Source organism: Corvus cornix, chromosome 4 (genome assembly GCF_000738735.6).
Source record: "Corvus cornix cornix isolate S_Up_H32 chromosome 4, ASM73873v5, whole genome shotgun sequence".
In the NCBI taxonomy this organism is placed as follows: Eukaryota; Metazoa; Chordata; class Aves; order Passeriformes; family Corvidae; genus Corvus; species Corvus cornix.
In genome coordinates, this window is record NC_046334.1 from 15298257 (window position 1) to 15319381 (window position 21125).

At 37.6% G+C, this 21125-nt stretch overlaps 1 protein-coding gene across 1 annotated transcript in view; it reads right to left on the reverse strand.

Annotated features, from left to right (window-relative positions):
* LOC104697326 (hedgehog interacting protein) overlaps positions 1-21125 on the reverse strand; it is a 76015-nt gene that overhangs the window by 16484 nt on the left and 38406 nt on the right. The window contains exons 5-11 of the mRNA XM_039551095.1: positions 9479-9630; positions 8867-9040; positions 7841-7984; positions 6828-6949; positions 4648-4771; positions 4150-4280; positions 3474-3555 (exon numbers count right to left, since the gene is read on the reverse strand). Of these exons, the coding sequence (XP_039407029.1) occupies positions 3474-3555; positions 4150-4280; positions 4648-4771; positions 6828-6949; positions 7841-7984; positions 8867-9040; positions 9479-9630 (929 nt within the window). The remainder of the gene's footprint in view (positions 1-3473; positions 3556-4149; positions 4281-4647; positions 4772-6827; positions 6950-7840; positions 7985-8866; positions 9041-9478; positions 9631-21125) is intronic.

Here is a 21125-nt window from a genome sequence, read left to right on the forward strand (position 1 = left end):
AATCACTTCATTGTCCATGAGCTCTCAGGCACCAATTTATCATTATAACAACCTTTTTACAAAGAGAAGGATTATTCCACTCGGTGCTTTCAGTGGGAGTCTAGTTATTGACATGAAGTATTTGGAAGAACTGAACAAAAGTTTTACTGTGGTACCTGGAATGCTGTATTTCAAACTGCTTTGATGACTGTGGGATTCAGAACCTCCGTGTTGATCATGTTCATCAATTTGTCATATATCACCTCAGTTTAACACCTCATTTTTGTTACATGAAGGATTGTTTTAGGATGGGACTTTCTCATTGCTGAGTACTGAAGACTAATGCAAAGAATTCTCAAGATTACTCTCATCTTCTGATCTCCTAATGTTTTAACCTGCCCACTTAATTTGATTTTTTTCTATATCCAAGTAATAGATTTCTGTCTTAAGCTACATTTGATACAAGAAAAATAGGAGTCATGGTTATGTTTGAGAGCAACTTTGACTATGCAGTAGTTTTCTACAAGTCAAGAGGACATGACCTCAAGCTGTGCCAGGGGAGGTTCTGGTCGGACACCAGGAAGAATTTTTTCACTGAAAGGGTTTTTAAGCATTGGAATGGAGCGTCCAGGGAAGTGGTGGAGTCACCATCCCTGGAGGTGTTCAAGAAACACCTCGACATGACACTCAGTGCTATGGTTTAGTTGACAAGGTGGTGATCTCTCAAAGGCTGGACTTGATGATCTTGGAGGTCTTTTCCAACCTTAATGTTTCTATGATTCTAAAAAGATCAAAAGAAATCAAATCCTGCACCTTCATGTAATGTTCATTCTTTAAAATAAAAGAATAATTTTGTAAGTTTGCAGCAGTGTATAAATGACCATCTGCAGAAGAAGGATGGATTTGCATGGAATTATTGATTTCCAGCAAGGGGCTACTGCAAGAAATTATAATTTTGTTTTTTACACTGCCCCAGGTATGGAAGATTCTCTTTGCAAATTAACAGGTCTGCCAGGGGCCACCTCTCACAGGGGTTTTTAATAATCAATGAACTTGTAAGACATGACAGACCAATGGTTAGATGATTTTATTTTTATCTGCTACTCATAGTCCACCTGCAGCATCTTCACTTTGTGTTCTAGAAAGCTTAGCATGGTAGGGTTTATGTGGATATTTGCTGTATTGGTATGGTGCACACCACGAGGAGAAGCAACAAAATATTAACACGGAAAAGAATGTTATCTTGTAAATAACAATATTTTGTTACTAAAACTTTACATGAACATTTGCCAAAGCCATGGAATTTTTAAGTTGTTTACAGGGGTGGTATGAACTTAGCATGGAATGGTAAATAGAGCTGCAATGCTCTTTGTGGAAGTCACTCACTCATTATCTTTCCCTTAAAATCCGCAATGGTGTGAGACTGAAAAGCAACAAAACTCAAAACTTTGCGTGAATGAAAATTATCCCATGCTTCTGAGAAGCGTTACCAAAAACGATATCCCTTTGCCACAGTCTGTTTAATTTCAACTGTGTGCCAATTTACAAAAGTATTTTATAGTTTTCTGGTTACTTTCACCAGTAACCAAACACAGTCTTGACCCTTTTCCGTGCATGAAAACAGCCAACCGTGAGTGCAGCAATGGGAGGTCTGGCCTTTCAGGTATGTCAGTTGAAGACCACCCTACTGGAAGAGGTAACAAGAACAAAAACCTGAGGTCAAACAAGGCAGCCCCATGTAATTAGATACTAATAGTGGATTTAGGGTGTAAAATTCACTTAAAACCATACACCAACAGACTAAACAATCCCAGGAAGAATGGCAAGTTTTGTTCTAAAAAAATGTTTTCAATACCAGAAAGCATAAATAAAACATACATAATAACCTTGACTGACAGACTGCACTAACCTGCAGTAACATCTGCTTCCAAATTATTTGCTGTAGTTTTGGGATAGTACAATTATAAAACACTGAAACTCCCCTACCACTGAAACTCTACTGTAACTTATAGTACAGCATGCATCCAATGTCATGATTTTATTGTTGTATTCACTTGTTATCCCAGTAAAAATGTTTAGAATTTGACAAGAAAATAAATTCCTCTCTTAACAGCAAAGCCAAAAATGGAGGTCTAACTGTATCTGATACTCATGGAGGAACATGCTGAAATAGGTGCTGAACAAATAGGCAGCTGCTTTTGTAGGGTATGATGGGCTCAATGTAACTATACAGCAAACTTCATTTCTGTTGGCTGTTTCATTTGGAATTGATTTCTGATACTTTTCAGGATGGATGTGCTACTTTTACATGTCAGAAGTTGGTCTGATAGAGCAGCAATATCCATCGTGAAGAAAATGGTATTCCCTCAGCTAAAGTGAGTATCTGCTAGTCATCAGCTCTTATTGCTGCTGGGGCCCTGGGTCATGTTGGGAACTGGCTTTTTGCAGTCCTTCCAGATTCCTTAATATTTTCATAGCTCCAGCTGCTCTGCAAAGATCATGCCTTCAGGAACTTTGGTTTGATAATTTTCATTTATCCTCATTTTACAACTGGTAAATTAGCCAAAATAATTAGACCAATCCTATTAATTCCATGTCTTACAAATCACTTGAGTGGGATTTATAAGCCCTTTGGAAGCAGTTCTTTAAGAACTGTTAAAGAATTTCGTGTATTTCTGGCACAGAGTCCAAGGACACAGGATTTCCCTCCTTGGTGCTCCAAGCCTGCCCAGGGAGAGACAGGTAATGGGAGGGGTATGGAAGGATGTTGAATACCAGGAAGGAGTGACAACTCACACCTACTGAGAACTGAGTCCTCTCTACTATTCTCCATTGGTGGTATCTCCTGCACAACAGAAGAGATGTTTGGGAAAGACTGAACGAGTTCTTTAGAGCTTACTTATGGTGAAACTGACACTGGCTAGGACTGCCAAGTTGCTTTTCAGTACACAGAACAGGTATTGCCACACAGTGCTGGTCTTTGGAGCCAGCTCCTGTTGTGCATCGTCCCATCACAGTAGCAGGTGAGGAAGCAGCAGCACAGGGGAGAATTCCAGCATCTGCCTTCCATTGATGCTGTGTAACTTCTGTGGTACTTACAAATCATTTGCCTTCAGAACTACCAGGAGCATCTTTTACCAGTCCATGTGGTTCCACATTAAGTATGTCTACATCTCTATGAAAACAAATTAAGAATATACATCTAGGTGGGAAACTAGGCAGCTTTCAGCACAATGTCTAAGTGTAAAAATTCCCAGAAGTTAGTGCTGGTCACTGCTCTGTTGTTTTGACATTCCCTTCCTCTGAGACAGTGAATCAATTCTGCTTGTTGCTGCTGGAACATTTGCTTTTAGAGAGCCCCCTGCATTGAGAATTTTCCTTATTATTGATTGGCAGTATTGCATAATTCAGCCACATGAAGAGAACCGCAGTTACCTTCTGGTTTTTAACCTACTGAAGGAAAGGCTGATCTTACAGAGAAATGCAGCGCTCACCTTTTTGGGTCAACAATCTTGTAGAGTTTTCCACTGTGAGGCTGTGTCATACTTTTACTGCTTGATAATATGTAAATCTCACCTGCAAGGGAAACCAGTGCAATAAATTAGTTCTCCTTTCCTAAGATGTCAAATAAATGACTTTTGTGATCTAGTTGTATTTGCCAAATGAAATTAATAAAACTTCAGAAGAAACACTGACATATACAACAGAATCATTTGCTATTTGAAAATTTATATAAGAACTTTCCCCAAACCGATGCTAAAATGTGAAAAATATTCTATCGTGAGAGTTTTTTCTTTCATATAGTATAGAATTGGTTAAAAATTTTAAATCAGTGAGGAAGGGAGAAGAGGGGAGTCAGTCTGCTCGTGCAGTATCTTTGCCCCTTAATTCTGTAATGTTGGGAAGAAAAGCAAATGTTTTATACATTGTGTCATAGTGAGTGACACAGTTCACAGCATGTGAGACACAGTAAGGACTTTTGCCCTTTGCAATAACACATCCTCTTCTCAGTTCTTCCTGCAAGGCTGCTGAGGTGTAGCTGAGAGCAGTGTAGACAGCTATGGCAAAGGACAGATCGCCTTCTTTTTAAACATTTACTATAATTATGAATGCTTCAGCAGGAATTACTGATAAGCCTTATGATTTAAGAACAATTCTTTTAGTATTTACCTAATTCATCTTCTCCAAATCCCAAGACAGGGCCTGAAAAGAAACCTCTACATGAGCCAGTGTTGCCAAGACAGAGGGGTTTCTCTTGCCACTGTTTGGTTGCAGGACTCTGTTGCAGCGTTAAAAAATTTCTATATTCAAAAACACATAAAACAAACTGTTATATTACATTTTGAACAGAGAGTTTTCATTGTCCAGATAAATAAGTAAACAATTGCTGCAAGTAGCTTCATAGATACATTTGTGCAGTTCCTTGTCTTATGATTTTCTGTACTTTTTTCCAAGGATTAGGTATGTTCTGTATGTCACCATTCATCAGAATGCTGTGCTATTTTATTCTCAAATCTAGAATCTAATCTGCATTACCACGCTGCTAAACTGGCAAAGTGACACAATATACAAGGCTGTGGGTGTTGCTTTCTACAGGCAGCTGAGTGACTAAATACACCTTACACTTTACACACATTTTTGTTTAAGAGTGAGTTGTACAAAACCTACCCATTGCGGTCTCCAAACACATAACTTCCATAGAGCCTCTCCGACTGGCAGCCCCGATACACAAATCCACCAACCAGGGATCCACTGCTAAATGGTTTGAACTCTAGAAGTGAGGGCTCACTCTCTGCAAAGGAACTACCATAGCATTAGATCACATGGTTTTTCATATTGATGCACATTTATGAAAATGTTACTGCTTCAAGAAAAGATATTAGTTCCATTTAAAGATTCCTCAGAATTCAAGATGTGTTGCTGGAAATGAGATGTTAAAAAAAATCAGAAAATTACAGCAAAGTCTGGTTGTGAAACAATCCATTAGAGATTTCCAAAGAAGAGGCTATAATTGTTTTCTTCCATGTGTGCAAGCAGGGAGAATAAAACTACGTAAAGATTAGGTTGGACTTCCATTGAAATCGGTGTAATTACTGCTATTAATTTCCACATGTCAATCCAGTCTGCGGAATGGATCTCCTGAACTTCAGGAATAAAATAACCCCCATTCATTGTAGAGTCCAGTGCAGAAATTCCAGTGATTTTCAGTAGAACTTGGTTTGAAAGCCTTTCAATGGTTTGAGAAACTTTCCAAATCACAGTTTTAAGCATGGTATGTGTGTTACATCCCATAAAACATTGGTATTACTGGCTGTACCTTCTCATGGTAATGTATTTTATGCTGCTGTAGTAGTTGCAATTCCTATACACTTTTTTTTCCCCCTTTTTTATTTCACAAAACCACAGAGTTTAGTCCTATCAAATAATTCTTCAAGGAAGTTTCAGTGTACATGTTCCTATTCATGCAGTCAAATACTGCTTAGGGTACAAGTAGGCTCCATTTGACATACTAGCTGCATAATTTTAAAAAAAGCCATAGGCAATAGAGCATTTTTAATAGGAATTTTTTTTAGTCAGAGGGCTATCTGCATGTCTTTGATAAATGCATTTCCCAGATTGTTCTACATGAGTTAGAGCTGAAATTTTATGGGGGAGAAAAGGATGGTGAACTCTTTTTATTAAAGCCATTGACCCACAGCCTAGTATTAATATTGGCAAGCTGCTCTGGATAGACACAATATTGCTTAGTTTACACTCTGCAATAAGGATGCAGTCAAAATTCCACTGGAGAAGTGGTTAACCAAATATTATTCTTTGGTTTGGCTTTTATAAAACAGACACAGAAAATACATGCAATAACTGAAGTAGTACAATTGCATTATGCTATTGTGTACTGTTGTGCCAGCCAGCACAGCTGCTTTGCTTTTAAGGGAAGTGCAGGTGGGAGAACCTAGGGATGTGAATTAGAAAGGGAAATGCTACATTCCAGGAGACAGGCCAGTTCTCACTGCCTTTACACACCGTTGGCATTTATCACATGTTACCATCAGGAATTTACAAGCTGCTAAATGGGCAGTCAAGGCAGGTGATAGCTCAGAGGAAGGGTCACCTGGCTTGCCTGAACTAGCAAGCGATCTTGGTGAGCACCAGAGTTAAATATCAAACTGAAATCGTGACTGACAATCATACTGATTCAGAGAGAACATGCAACCTTTTAATATATTAAAGTCCCTAACTGAGTATATTTATCTTTTTGTAATCTAATCTAAACTAGTCATTTATTATGAAGTAGTAGCATAGTGCCTCTCTCTAAGTTTTTTATTTTTAGTAACATTTAAACAGAGCTCAGTTATTTCCCTGTTTGGTTGTGGTCTGTTGTTGTCTATCTCACTTTTTCCATTATAAGAGGCACATTACATGAGGTTTCCATTCTCTGTCTTAAAAGGTTATTTGTGAAAGACTGAGAATACGTTTTCATCATTTCCTGATATTCCAAAATATTCTCTTTATGAGCCAAAATATACAGCAACAGTGAGATCTTTGACAGACTAGCAACTGTCAAATTTGTTAAATCTTACTTACATGGTATTCTAAACCAACAAGAACAAAGTTGAGTAATTTCAATTTGGTTTTGTCCTGAAGCTTTTATCTGCTTCTACATTGAAGTTTTCTCTTGAAAAGATTGAACTTTTCACTTCTATGTCTGATAAGTTATCTATCCTATGTATGCTGTAAGTTTCCTATCATGGCTATACAGTCCTTTATGTATTCTCTTCTGCTTTCTATTTATTATTCCATAGACATAGAAACTGACTGTTGCCAGCAGCTTTACCCTGGATAGAACTTACCATAGTCTTTACCCTTTATTATTTGTAAGATTCTTGCTGAAGATCTGTTCTTTCCATTTGAATCTGAACAAAGTATAGTTAAATTGATGTTCACATCTGTTGGGTGCCGGTCCACAGCACAACTGTAAAACAACAAGAGAAAAAAAGAGAAAATCCATGAGAAAGGTGAGTTCATAATATATAATTATCAATATGAAGCATTACATTTTAAAGTATTATTCTTTCTTTGTGGTACCTACTCATTTGAGGGACCTATTTCATGCTGAGCCAAAATACCTGAGAAATGTGGTAAGATTTATACACAAGAGATAATTCAACTTTCCCATTCCTACACCACGTCTATGTAATGTGAAGTAAAACAGTTTTTCCCTAGTGATAAAATGTAGTCTGCTCTATAGTACCTGAAAGGAATAGAGCCTTAACCAAGCTAAATGAACTTACATGGTGTAGGAATTTTGGACTGTTAAAAAGTCCAAGAATCAACTCCTTATCTGAGCAACTTGACTTTCTGATTTTTTTCAAACCATGACTTTAAATGTCACTTCAGTACTACCACCCACCTAATTTGCTGAATTATGTGTTGTTTAGTTAAAGCATTGTTCTCCTCCTTGCTATTGTTTAGATATCACCAGATGTTCTCATTTGTTTTCCATGTGCCTTTTTTTCCCAGTCAAGATTCCCATCTCAGCTGTACTTTACCAACTCTCTGCTTCAAGCTCTTTGTGTTCACAAAGGTAGTAATTTTATTATTTATTAAAACTAAAAATGCTGTACTTTGTTTCTGTCATTTGGGTCTTGACTTGTAGTAGTTGTGCATGCTCTTCTCTTTCCCCTTTGCCAATGTACATTTGTTTCTAACAGTGACATATGTATGGAGGTGGAGGAGTGGAAGATTCAAAAAGTTCATGAGTGCTTTTATTATTGAAATATTGCTGCCTGAGTGTATAAAAAAAGGTCTGGTTGAAAACAGTGTCTGCTCTAGAGTAATTTCAGTTTAATTGAAACTTACTTACCGGCCTGGATTGTGGAGTCCATGTGCAAAAATCTCCGGAGGCTGGTTTGTGCTATTGAAGTGTGGGTTGCTCCGTGGGATGGAATAAGGGACATTGCACAGGTCAGTATTGACGTCGAGGCGCAATACAGAACCTGTAAAATCACTGAGAGAGTTGGAGGGTAAAAGAATTGCATTTTTAAAAGTATTTTACTGGTAGATTTAATCCATATAATACTAGAGTGAACCAGCAAAATAAATGACCCACTTTACTGATTAAACACGTAGAGATTGATTTTGTGGTGGATGCAAGTCCAAACTTCTTTGTAACAGAGCCTATGCAAGTCTCAGTTTGGCAAATACCTTGCCTTGTTATGTGCAGACTAAAACGCCTCTGACCATGTTGTTGGGAATCAACTTGATCAATAAGAACAACTTTCCAAACATCAAAATTATTTATGGCTTCAAATATAAGGCTACTAACTCTTTTATACTCTGTGTCATCTAGAGTAACTATGGATATTATTTATCACATTGCAATTACATAATGCTTTTTGCTCACCCTTTGGATCCTACTCTTGAATTCAATGATTTCTAGTCACAGTACAATCCAAAGACTAAATATATAGAAAGCAAGTGAGAAAAAAATTCTATTATTTGAATGGAGATGTTGATACTTTTTTGTAAGGATTCAGAATTTTCTTGTTATGTGAAACAAGAGAAACTAAAATGTTTTAACTTCCATTTATGATTGTGATGGAGGAAAGAAGAAGTAGAAGAAGAGCGCCTAAACTCTTTTTATAAACATGAAAAGATGTGATGTTTAAATTCATTCCTTTCTGTCTTTCTTCATCATTAATCTGTTTCAGTCTCCCGTTGTTTTACATTAATTTAAAACCCAGTATTACAATTGCCCTCTGGCCTGGGTTTTAAGTATATCCTTATACTTAAAAAATACTTAAAAACTGCAGGATCACCTGCAATTCTGCTGAACCACAGAAGCCTTTAAGCACAATAATAGCAGTCTATCCACTGGTAGTTTTTGTACCTTAAGCCATCCATCTCCTCCATGTCATCTAGAGTGATCATGCCATCTCCAAGAAAAATGTATAGGAAACCATCTGGGCCAAAGAGCAGCTGTCCTCCTAGATGTTTTCGATGTAGTTCTGCTACTTCTAAAAACACTCTTGCTGTCCTCATGTCAACTTGGTGTGGATTTTTCCTGGAAGTTAAAGATACGAACACAGTTCTCACATTTCACTATTATTGTTCTTCTTTCTAAAAATACACTTGACTCATTCAAATGATACTTTGAGATGTGGATGTTGTAACTTGATGGAAAAATGCCTAACAGTTATTTCTGAGAAATTTCAATCTTCTACCATTCACAAACAATTATTTTTCAGCCTATACACAATAAGTAGGAAGTAATTATAATTAAAACATGACCAAATAACTGAAAAAAAGTCTTAAAAATAAAAAACAGTGTACTTCCTGTCATCCCAAAACCGAAGTTTGAAATAAAATCCACACTAGTTTTTCTGCAGGTGCCTAAGTTTATACATTGTAAACCTTGTGTTCATTTTAGAAATCAGAAATACTAAAATGCAGAGGTTGCTGAGAAATAAAGAGTTTGTGAATTTTAGAGTTCTACTGATACCTGGATACTGTGTACTCTACGACCCTAAGGATGTGGTCATGAGGTCCAATAGCCCACCGTTCTTGGTTGGTGGTATAAGACACATACAGCTTTCCATTTTTCTTGTAATTGGGATGGAATGCAAGGCTTAACAGTCCTCTTTCATCTCCTCCCTGCAGTCAAATGAAAAACACAAAGAATTGTGAAGTTAATTATGTTCTTTATTGTGTTTCAGCTGGAACCCAAAAAAAAAAGTTTCTTTCTTGTGGATAATCTTTGCCCAAACTCTTTTATTTCTTTCCTGACTACTGCACAAAAAGGATTATAAAACATTTCACTTTGGGGAAGTCTTTAAGAGTTAGAACAAGACAATTGCCTTATGTAGTTATCTATGCACAAGTCTGTTACGCCACTTGTGTGGAGTGATTTGTGTTTGTAATCTTTGGGAAGCCATGAAGACAAGTTTAAGTGCTGTGAAGGATTCTTTGCTGGGTTACTAGGTTGCTTGTAATTCGTAGAAGACGAATAAAAAGGTCTATAATCAGCAGTCACTTCTAATCCAAGTATCCAAAACCTAAAACATAGTGCTGGCTGCCAACTCCCACTGTCTTGGCAATATGTTTAGAAAACAGTTAAATTGCTTGTGTAATATGTAAACCTTTGTTTTACCCTGGAGGCAGCAACATCAGTTGTCACAACTATGGTGGTCTGTTCATCATAGCTGGTGTACTGTAGGTAATAAGCAGCCTTGGTCTGTGTGCAGAGAAACCATAGTTTTTACATGTGGTCCCTCACTGGAAAGGTTTTTTGTTATTTTTTAAAGTAAAAATAGAAAAATCTCAGAACAACTTTCTTTTGTTATTATGTTTGCCATGAAGATTAGTACAGTTATATGTTAAGCATCCAATCTATGTAATGTACTGTGACAATGCAAATACCCTGTGCACTTAAATAGAAGGCAATTTTCTTTTCGGCTTCTAAAAAGCTTCTAAAAATGTATGTACCCTTACTATGCCTAAAACCGAATTTGTATAAATGAAGAACAAAACTTAGATTCATTTGTTGCTCTTGAGGCAATACAGGGAACGAAGCTGAGGCACAGAAATAAACACAGCACACAGATAACAATTCAAATTCAATTCATATATGTGATTATTCACAAGCTGATAGTTGTTTTGGAGTTTAACCCAGGGCTTGCCAGCCCTTCAAAACTAGAACCAGTGACTGTTGCAGATTCAAGTGCTCCAGTTCTGCACCCGTAAGGAAACAACGTTTTGCAACTCTAACCACACCCAAGATAGCTAATTATGAAATTTTAAATTATAAGAGAGAATGAACCTTTTAAAATGTATTTGCACTTCAGAGTGATGGATGGGCCTGTCTTCCTGTTGAAAGTCATCCCACAAAGGGCCTAACTGGGAAAGTGCACAGCTTTAATTTATTTTAATTCAACATGATTGCTGTACTTCCTTTTTAATCACAACCACCAAAGAGAAACCTGAATCTGAAATGGGGATGTAAATAGGTCACGAGATTTCCATACAAACAGATTTGTACAATGAAATCTGGATCCTGCTAATTTAGAGGCAGGCAAAATTTGCTAGTTTGTTTGCTAGAAAAATTTAGTTTCAGGGGGTTATCAGAGAGGTTAGTTTTGAAAGTCTAGTTAGAGCTGCCAAATCAGTTGCAGTCATCATGGATGAAGGCACTGGCAATCCAGCTCTTTCTCCCTTATGAGCCAAAAATAATTCTGCAGCTGAGTCTGAACTGATTGTAGATATTATTGTTTGAGTTTCTAAGAGTTTTGACCAAGTTGCTCTGATAAAGTCTGAAGCAAAGGGAGGCAAATCAGTTGCTTTGGGAACAGGAAGGCATATTTCAAAGATTCCTGATGAATGATTCTATCTGTTGTGCCCAGACAAAGACAATCCTATTTCTTCTCATGAGAGATGAGTTCAACTCATTTAAGGGCCCAGGAATGTCAATGAGTCACACCAGGTCTGCCATGCAAGGTGAATTATTGAAAGTATTAGTAAGAAGAGATCTTTTTGTTACTAAGCTGAAGATTTTATTTAGTGCTTGATGCCATGGCAGCCGTCTCAGTGTGAAAGCAAAGTTGCTGAAAGCATAAACAGGTGAAAATTAAATTAAGAGCTTTTAATGAAGTACACATGAAGCAAGAATTTGAAAAATGGATGAAACATGGGACCTGCAAGGTAGTAACTATGGCAAGTTGCATTCATAGGACTTTCACTCACTGCTGTCTTGCATGATTCTGTTAGACTGCAATATATCTCTTTATACATTGTTTCTATTGCTTCTTGAAAAATCACACTGCTGTTTTTCAAAGTCGGATAGACATTTTGTTCTAAAAAGTCTATTTATTCATGCAGTTAATAAAAACTTTCTGAATATCCCTCCAAGATACTGAAATCAGTGCAGCATCAAGCCATTAGTTGGCTTACGTTCAACTAGAAATCCAGATGAGTTTTTCCATATTTAGTTTTCCTGGTTTTAGAAACTGATTGTTCATGTGTATTTTCAGCTTCATCACTAACTGGCAAACCTGTTCTTTCCAACCAAATCACTGCCACAACTTCCATTGCTTTTGAAATGCCCTCTATGTGCCAGAAAGTATATAGTTTGCTGTAGTGTTGTCTCATATGCTGTGTGGTAAATTGAGAGATATCCAGCAAAATCCCTTAGGAGCAGGCATTTTAGTACTATCAAACCAAATAATTATGTACAAAATTTCAGACTTTCTCTATAGAATATTCCTCACTTTTACGTTTTTTATCAATGGACTTTTGATGTGAAACCAGCATCCCAGGCTGTTCAGTCTTTCCTGGGGAGACCATGTGTCAAACATCCGGATCTTTTTCTTGGCAGGTTAATAAGTTATTGACATCCTTTTTTTTGAAAGTTTCCCTTTAGATGAAACCAGCACCAACAAACTGTAGATGATAAAGCAGCTTGTATGAGATTCTGCACTGCACTATTTGATGGAATAACCAATAATGTTTGTCAGTTGTATAAGGAACGGCAAGAAGAATGAGGCAAATCTTTGTATTCCATTGGGATGTCTGTTGAAGACAAAGAATGATGGTTGGCTGAAATGAGTATTAATTACTTAAACATACTGTGGACTGGGGCCAATGTGAAATTGGTGTTGTAACTAAATCTGGCAGCTCCCACTTTCTATGTCTGCCTGTGCTGCTCTGTAGCTTGAACACTCCCCTCTCCTGTTCATGGCAGTGACACCTTCTGCACCAATACTACACTTCTTCCAAAACTGATTTCCTTGGACCAGGAACCTTGTACCTTTAAACCTCAGTTTGATCTAGTTTAAGACCATAGCCATGAAAATCATTTAATCAGAATTCTATAAAGTCAGTACAAAGCTAAGTAAACTTTAAAACAAAGTGTTTCTATATTTTTCATTTTTAAATGGCTGTTTCTTTTTGCACTGTAATTTCTGACATAATATATTTACACTTGTAAAAATGTTAAATAAGTGCACAACATGATCCACTTTGTATTTTGACTCACACTAAGAGAAGTCACTTGCATTGTGAATGCTGCATGTGAAGCATGTGAATACTGGATTTTTATAGAATGGTGCTATTTTCGTGTAACCATTCCTTAGAAGTGGGCTCTGCTTCCAATTTGTGTGCTTTCAAATGTACTCTGGTATATCTCTGATATTATAGACAGAAGTTTTATAATATTATTAAGGTATTACACTTTTTCTATGATACAGAAACATATGCTGCCCTTATTTTTAAGACATGTTGCCATTTAATTATGTCAGTATATGTGTTATTACATAGAGTAAATACAGAGAAATATAAAAAGGAATGCTTTAACTGGTATTTTAAACTATTTAATTTAAAATAAATCATATTGTATGTATGACCCTTAATTACGTATCCTTAGTAGTAATTAATGCTAGTAAGCAAAACCAGACATGACCATTTATTTCCATTACTCTGTGTGGCTTAATAGTAAACAATGTAGGTAGCATATTCCAAGTTTTCCTTTAAAATTGATTTCAAAATGCACTCTTTATATGATACTTATAAAATAATGGTATTTATACTTACCAGTACTATTATGGTATATATATATTTGTTATAGAATGGTATTTATACTTAACTCTTGTGTCTAGACAAACCCATTCGTGTTGGAATGGAGTAACAACCTTTTTTAAAAGGGGTAGTGCTTAAATTATGCAAATTCAACACTGACTTAATATTTTAACTCTAATATCTTTGTACCATTTGTTTTCATCTATTATTATAGTGCAAATGCTGGGTAAGTTGTTGAAGTAATATAGTCACCTTTAGTTTATTTCCTATGTAATAAATAGCATAATCAGTATGCCTTACCAAGTGTTTGATCTTAAGGAGTTTTATTTGTAAAAAACATGGGTGAAGGGTGTAAAATCTCTTATCAGGCAGCACCGTCTGAACTCTTCAGAAAGAGATTCAGGAGGGCTGAAGATCAGTGTCAGGTATTCTTCTCTGTAGGAAGTCATTGCTTAATCGCCATGTTTTGGAAATTTGGCCCCAGCACAGGATAGAAACGTGACTCCAGCAGAAGCAGAAGCCTGCCAAGGTCTGCTGCAGGGGTACACCCTGCCCTTCAAGCTGCACCACCTATTCTGAGCTCCACAAGAGGGAATTGCCCCTGCCTGGTGGAAATACAGCAAATATAGAATGAAAGGAACAGAAGTTGTCTGGGCTGCAGGCAGGCTGCAGGAGCAGAGCTCCTACTAGACCTCTCGGGTGTTGAGGACTCAAGTGCTTTGCTATCTGTGGGGCCTGAGGCCTCTGGCAAGGGAAGCATTTGTAACCTAAGACATTTACCTTAGGGGAAAATAATTACACTGATGTCATGGCTCAGTATGGTCTACATACTAGACCCTATCTCCAAAGCATTTCCTTTTTCCTCTTGTGTTGCAGAGCTTCACTTTTTTCCTTGTTTGTAAAGGGCTTTGCAGTTATCTAAGGATTTTTTTAAAACATTTTCATTATTTTTTACTGATTTCAACAAATGCACTATTTTAATACTTAACTTTAAAATAACTTTAGGTACAAGAATGCTTGACAATTAAATTTATACATGAGAAATACTTAAAGGACTGTACTCTGACTTGGAATTTAAGCACAAAACCTACTGAAGTTAGAGATGCTTTTTATTCATTTAGGTGCAGGGCAGGATTTAGCTGAAAAAGGCCAAAGTGCATCCATCACAATGTTTTCTGTTCTGATGTTTGATAGCAATAGAACTTAAACCCTGATTCTTTTTTCTTCTTACTTCTGTTGCAGCAAAGACAAAATTTTGACATGGGGGGATCATTTTTTTTCTTTTCCTTACCTTCACAGTCCTTTGAAGATACCAGTCACTAAATGCAGGACCTTTCACTTCTAGTCCTAGTCCTCTGTACTTATTTTTTTTAATTCCTCAACTCCAGATTTTGCTGTTCTGCTGGGCAAGTCTTTAGTTTAATCCAAATGACAGTCCTCGTCCCCTGATAATACAATTCTTTCTTCCCGTCCTCCTAAAGAAAGTACATGAAACTTATAAATGCAGATGCCAACCCAACACAAACCCACAGCTTGCCTCCTTCACACTCTTCTGGTACAACAGAAATCCTGCTTCCGCAACTCTCCCAATTAATTGGCTGGGAGCAGCTGAAAGCTTCGAGACTGCCCAGAGCCAGCCAATAATTGAGCAGTTCTGGGCAGAGTGACATACGGCTGTGAGTGTGCTTGCAAGGAGGTGGCCATGAGCCCATGTGAGGTCTGCATCTGGACTGAGAAACTTTATGTACTGCACTGCTTTAGGAGAATTGGAATAACAGAAGACAGTGGAAATCAGTCCCGGAAGAGGAAGATTCAAATAAAGACCAGATGATTATTGCATTCAGTAAAGCTGGCTCAGGAAGGTGTGAATTACACACTTTCCTGCACCACAGAGGCCTCTTGAGCTGTAAGCAGCATTTATCCTCTGGGAACACAGGTGGTGATTCCACCTCTGTCCCCAGCTGGATTTATTTTCAAGGAAGCTTTACATTCCACCAGCAACTCAGTGAGTGGTTCACCAGCGGAGGCCACTATGGGAAGGTAAAAAATAAGCATGCTCCGTCTCAGTTCCCTGGCACACCTCCACTTTCTGGTCTTTTATTTATTTATTTGGCGTATCTGCTCTCCTGCACTTTTCCTCTTCAGCATTCTTCCACTACAGACTGTCTTTCCCTGACAGGTTTTCTGCTGCATTGGTTTGAGGTCTATTGTGTTGCAGAATTAGCCTTCCAGGACAGCCAGAAAGCTTCCTTCCAGTGAATGAGAATGCAGTAATTGTTCAGAAATTTACTGACCATGAAAATCCTTCATTAATAGGGGAGAATAGACCTGATGACCTTTTGTATTTTTTCTCCTCCTTTCTGTAGCTCTGAAGCTTTACCCACCTTTCCATCCCACTTCTGTGATAAAGGCAAATTTTACAACTCGTTTTCAGTGGGCAGTCCAATAAAATTGGCTCAGATGATACCCCGCAGAGAAAAGACTACGTTCCAATTAACATTTGCAAACACATGACATGATGACAAGACACTAATAATCCTTTTTCCCAGTCACCAAAACTGTGGCTTTACCTCTTCTAATCAAGAATGACTTTTTTAAACTTACACCCTATTTTGATGCTATCTGACTTTATTTTTCTGTAAACACACAAATGATACAAATTAATCTTATTAGTGATTTGCTGTTGTACCAATGCTCTAATATGACTATAGTCCTTTCAGCCATCTGCTCTAGTTTTCTCATGCTCTCATTCCTTCAGTAGGTATCTAAAACTTATCTTTACTTTTCAGTAGGATGTTCAATAGAATTTTTCATTTTGCTTAAAATACAGATTAATGGCAGAGAGTTGTCAAAAGACTCTAAGAATTATAATTCAATACAGAAGTTGCTTTTTTTATGGCCTGACATTTCAGCCAATCACTGCTGTCACTTTTGTCCTTCCTAAGGATAAAAATATGCTATGGAAATATAAAAAATCCTACTATCATACAAAGATCTTCTTGAGCTCCTAATTTTAATAAATGTTGACAAAAAAGTCTACAGCACTTTAAAATGTGCTGTAAGACTTATTTTCTTTTCTGCTGAGAGAGGGGAAAAAAAGAGGATGAATGGTGACACAAAGCAAATTTGACAGTGCTTATGTAAAATGAACGAACCTACAACAAATTCTATACTCCGATAATCGAAAACAAATTCATGCTGTTTTACCGTGACCACTTTATATGGAAATTTAGGGATATAATTCAGAACAGAATAACAGCAATTATCATACTCTCTGCATTAAATTAAAACCAGAAATGTTGATCTGTCTAATTGTAGGCATTAAAAAATAACTAGTTTCAAAAAAGAGGGATGCAAATGGAAAGATGCCATGATGACATTCCTCTTACAAACAATTCTGCCTTTCTCCCTTGGCTTTCAGTGCTAAATTGTCACCTATTAGAGCAGATACTTGCTTTTTCTGGTTGCAAAAGGAATGGTACATTCACATGACCTATGTATTTAAATATTGTGGGGCTGGGGGAGAAAACAGAAAACCACAGCCAGCTTGAAGGAAAAAAGCTATGGATTTCCCTTTAGATTGGTCTCCATGTCCTTACTGTTGTCTGCACGCTCATGGGTATTAAAACTTGCTCAGCAAGTGACAAAAGTTACTAACAGTCTGCATCTTGCAAAAGAAATGGTTAAAAAAGAATTTTAAATCACCCCTTCAACAGGATATATTTTGCCAGAGGGTAATAAAGGGCTAGAGGAACTTTATTCAGTCCACACCATTTGTGTTTCTTTGCCAAGTATTACTATGATAATCATTCATGTTTGCAACATAACCTGGATTAAACTGTGGCCTTTATGAGCTCTGTCACTGTTTTGAGAGAAGAGTGAGTTCCATGGCTTATCAAAATGATGCTCATCTTCACTGTAAAATAGAAAAGTAATCTTCTTCATTGAAGGTTATTTCTTAAGCAAATTTCTGGCTTTGGTCACTAAGGCTCTGAAGGTACTTATCAAAGGCTCTAAAGCAATTTCTGCAAGACATTTCAAATCTCCTTTTCTTCTTATTGTAAGAAACTAGAAAATTGCATTATCTGAATGGTTTTTACTAGGAGCGTGGGAGAAAATTTGAAGGCTAGAAGTTCAAGTAGCATAAAAACACAGGAGAGAGATGGGAAGGATATAAAATGTTAACTGCAATTGATGCTTATATTCCTCCTATGATCTTGTCTGAGATTCTCTCCTGAGGGCAGAGACCCCATGTAGAACATGAGGCTTTTCCTGCAAGCCCCAAAAGATGGGAACATGTCACTATTTTTCAGCTGCCAAAAAATGTGTGTGCAAATCCTAGTGATAAAGCAAATGCTATTCTGCTCTCTAATATCCGAAGAACTTTTGGACTCTGAAATCTGCATGCATGGAGAGGCATATTTCAGCCTATATTTAGCATCAGCATTCAGCATAGTTTTGATAATAATGTCATATCTTCAAAGCAAATGCTGGTTGCATGTGTTGCTGGTTTTCTCAGTAATAAGCAAAGTCAGACTTTGTATTTAGAAGCTCTGTTAAGTGTTCTTCAACATTTTACCAGTAGACATACAACAGCACTACTGGATGAAGGCTAGCCCACTCTGTTATGTCTTCTTACTCCAGTATTGAAATTGTGTATACCAGTATTGAAATTGTGTTCTTTGGCCATTCAGCGGTTCCAAGAAGTAAACAGTCTTGTCTTATTGGCACAAATGCAAACAGAAAACCCATTTGAATGTCCAGCATCTGCTACTGAGTTTTAAGCTTCCACATGTGAGTGTGAGCATTGGAACTGTATTTGTTATCTGAAATCAAACTCCTTGAAATATAAAGACTGCACTTTTTGGAGTCCTGATACAAACGCAGCTAGAAAAAAATCCAAAAAAGGCTATGATTGCATTTTTTCAACAAAACTCATGCATGTGCACTGTGTTTGTACCTGGGTCAGAAACACATTTAAGCACTGAACTTCCACATTTCTGAAAAGGCACTGAATGGGAGCAGAGAAGAAAAAAAGCATTTGAATTCTCTGATACTGCCCAAGGATTTTTCACACTGGTTCTCTGCCAATCCCATCAGCCTCCTGGTGCCCCAGGAGCTGTGCAGGCCGAGGGCAGAAAGGCCAGCAAGTGACTTGCCTGCACTACTGCACTTAAGCTTGGCTTTAAATACTGACTTAAGCAATTATTTTAGTTCTTTCAATAAATCTAAAAAATATATGTAATGTGCCAGCTACCTGAAAACGAGGAGTAAACAAATCCAGAGATATTCATATTTTTTCCACAGACATTTTGCGCATGACAGAGGAAGCTAAAATAATCAGGCGTTTTTCGCGGATCCCTCATATAGGTCTTGTCTTTACCTCTCAACTAAAATAGTGAGAAAAATATTAGTATTTTGGAGAGAGATGTGAATATTTTTATGAAATGTGCCAAGTGGAAAAACCAGGGTGGTGGAGGATATACGGTTTGCTCTCCATGACTAGAATCTGTATATAAGAGGAGAATGATGGCAATCCACAGCCGTGTTGACAATTCAGACATACAGGAAATACCCTTGTAGGAAACTAATACCATCTGGGTTTGGCCCAAGATGTGTGAATGAGAAATATGTTTCTTGTTGAGAATGCAAAGATAGTTTTGGACATTGCAAAGAAGGAATGTGTTAAGCATGCACAGTTATAAAAATGAAATAGGGTGAGGCACTGCATGCATATGGAATAATTGGAGGAATATGTTTGTGTGCGTCAATAGCTGATGCAGACATGGAACTTCAGAACTCATTTGTCCTAAGACAACCAGTAAATTACTATGAAAAATGTCTTCAGTACAAATGGCTAGAAGATCTCTGGATAAGGACAGCATTGGAAAATGCTGATTTGTCCAAGCCCCTGCTTTCCCTGATGGAAAAGGAGGTTTGCTTGTGACACATGTTGTATTTGGGGGGCAGAAAGTGAAATAGTTTTGAAATTCTTGAAACATCCAGTTTTAATATGTGTAAAAGTGGGAACTTTGATTATTTCAGTGGGTTGTTTTCAGTTTAGAAATTAGTTTTAGTTAAAAGAATGTCAACACTGAAATGAAATATTTCATTTGACCCTTTCTGAGAACCTTTCAGTCCACACTTGGTGAGAGTATGTTTTCAAAATCTCAGAATATTCTCACTTCTCTCTATCCTGTTCTTGCATTAACTGTCTGAGATTTTAGTGTCTGTTCTTGGCATTGGAAGGCTCTCTGGTTTTTAACGAAGCCATTGCCAGCATTCTGAGGTTCTTAAGACTCGCTGCCTGCGGGATGGATTTTTGCCTCTCCCTTGACACCCTCATCTACTTGTGAAAGCCTCAGCAGTGCTGATTTTTCTGTTATTTGTGAGGATAATGAATGCCTTGCATGCATAGGAAAAAGTTCCAGGCTCTCTTTTTGGTGCACATTTTCCTTCTTCTCCAGACTAGCCTTGAGTAGTATCATCCTTCCCCTAAGTTCAGGCTCTAAATGCTCTTTTGAAAGGAAATTATTGAGAAAATTAAAGGTTTGCTGGTCTTTCATGTCTGTCAAGATTCTGGATTAACCCTGTTCCAGGCTCAAACACACTCATTATACAAATTATCTGTTCCTTAACTGAGCGATGCTCATACGATGACAGTAAAGTGGCTGTTATTTTATCTTGGTCTTCATTTGGTTTTCAGCAGATTTTTGACACATCTGATTTCTCACTGTTAAACCCTCCTGGAGATATTTATTTAGCATGTATTAATTGTTTTAGTGCTTATCCAGAAATCAGAATGCAAAAAAAAAAAAATCATTCTTGTATTTTCCATTCTTATTTAGTATACATTGAACCTACCTAGCACCTGAGAGCTCTGGACAAGCTGACCAAAATCTCTTGAATCAAATGTTGTTAAGACACTAAAGGCACACTTTTGGTTATCTTTGATTGATGGGTTACATTCAGGTTGACATGGGCTGAATGGAGAAGCAGTGAGGCTGGAGGCATGAACAGCAGCCTTTTACAGAGCCCACTGCAACTGCAAGCACGAGCAGATCAGCAGGGCTGAGTTCTCTGCTTGTTAGTTAGTAGCCTATGGATGTATGACCTGATGGTAAATCCATCCCTTGTTCCTTGAAAATGAATCATTAGTACCCCTTTCAGCTTCATTATAGAATTGTGTTATATTAGTTCATAGAATCCTAAAATGGTTCGGGTTGGAAGGGACCTTAAAGATCTCGTCCCAACCCCCCTGCTATTCTCAGAGACATCTCCCGCTAGACCAGATTGCTCAGAGCCCCATCCAGCCTGGCCTTGAACACTTCCAGGGATGGGGCATCCACAGCTTCTCTGGCCAGCCTGTGCCAGTGCCTCATCACTCTCAGGGTAAAGATTTTCTTCCTAATATCCAATCTAAAGCTGCCCTCGTCCTTTGCTAGGCTGCACACACAAAGCACTGCTTTCACTTGCATCTCCTGTGGAACGTGCTCATCTGCCTTGCACATCTGCCTCTCAGGGGAGGATTTATAACTGTGCAGAGCTTGGATTTTCCAAGCTGTTTATGCTTAGGTGTT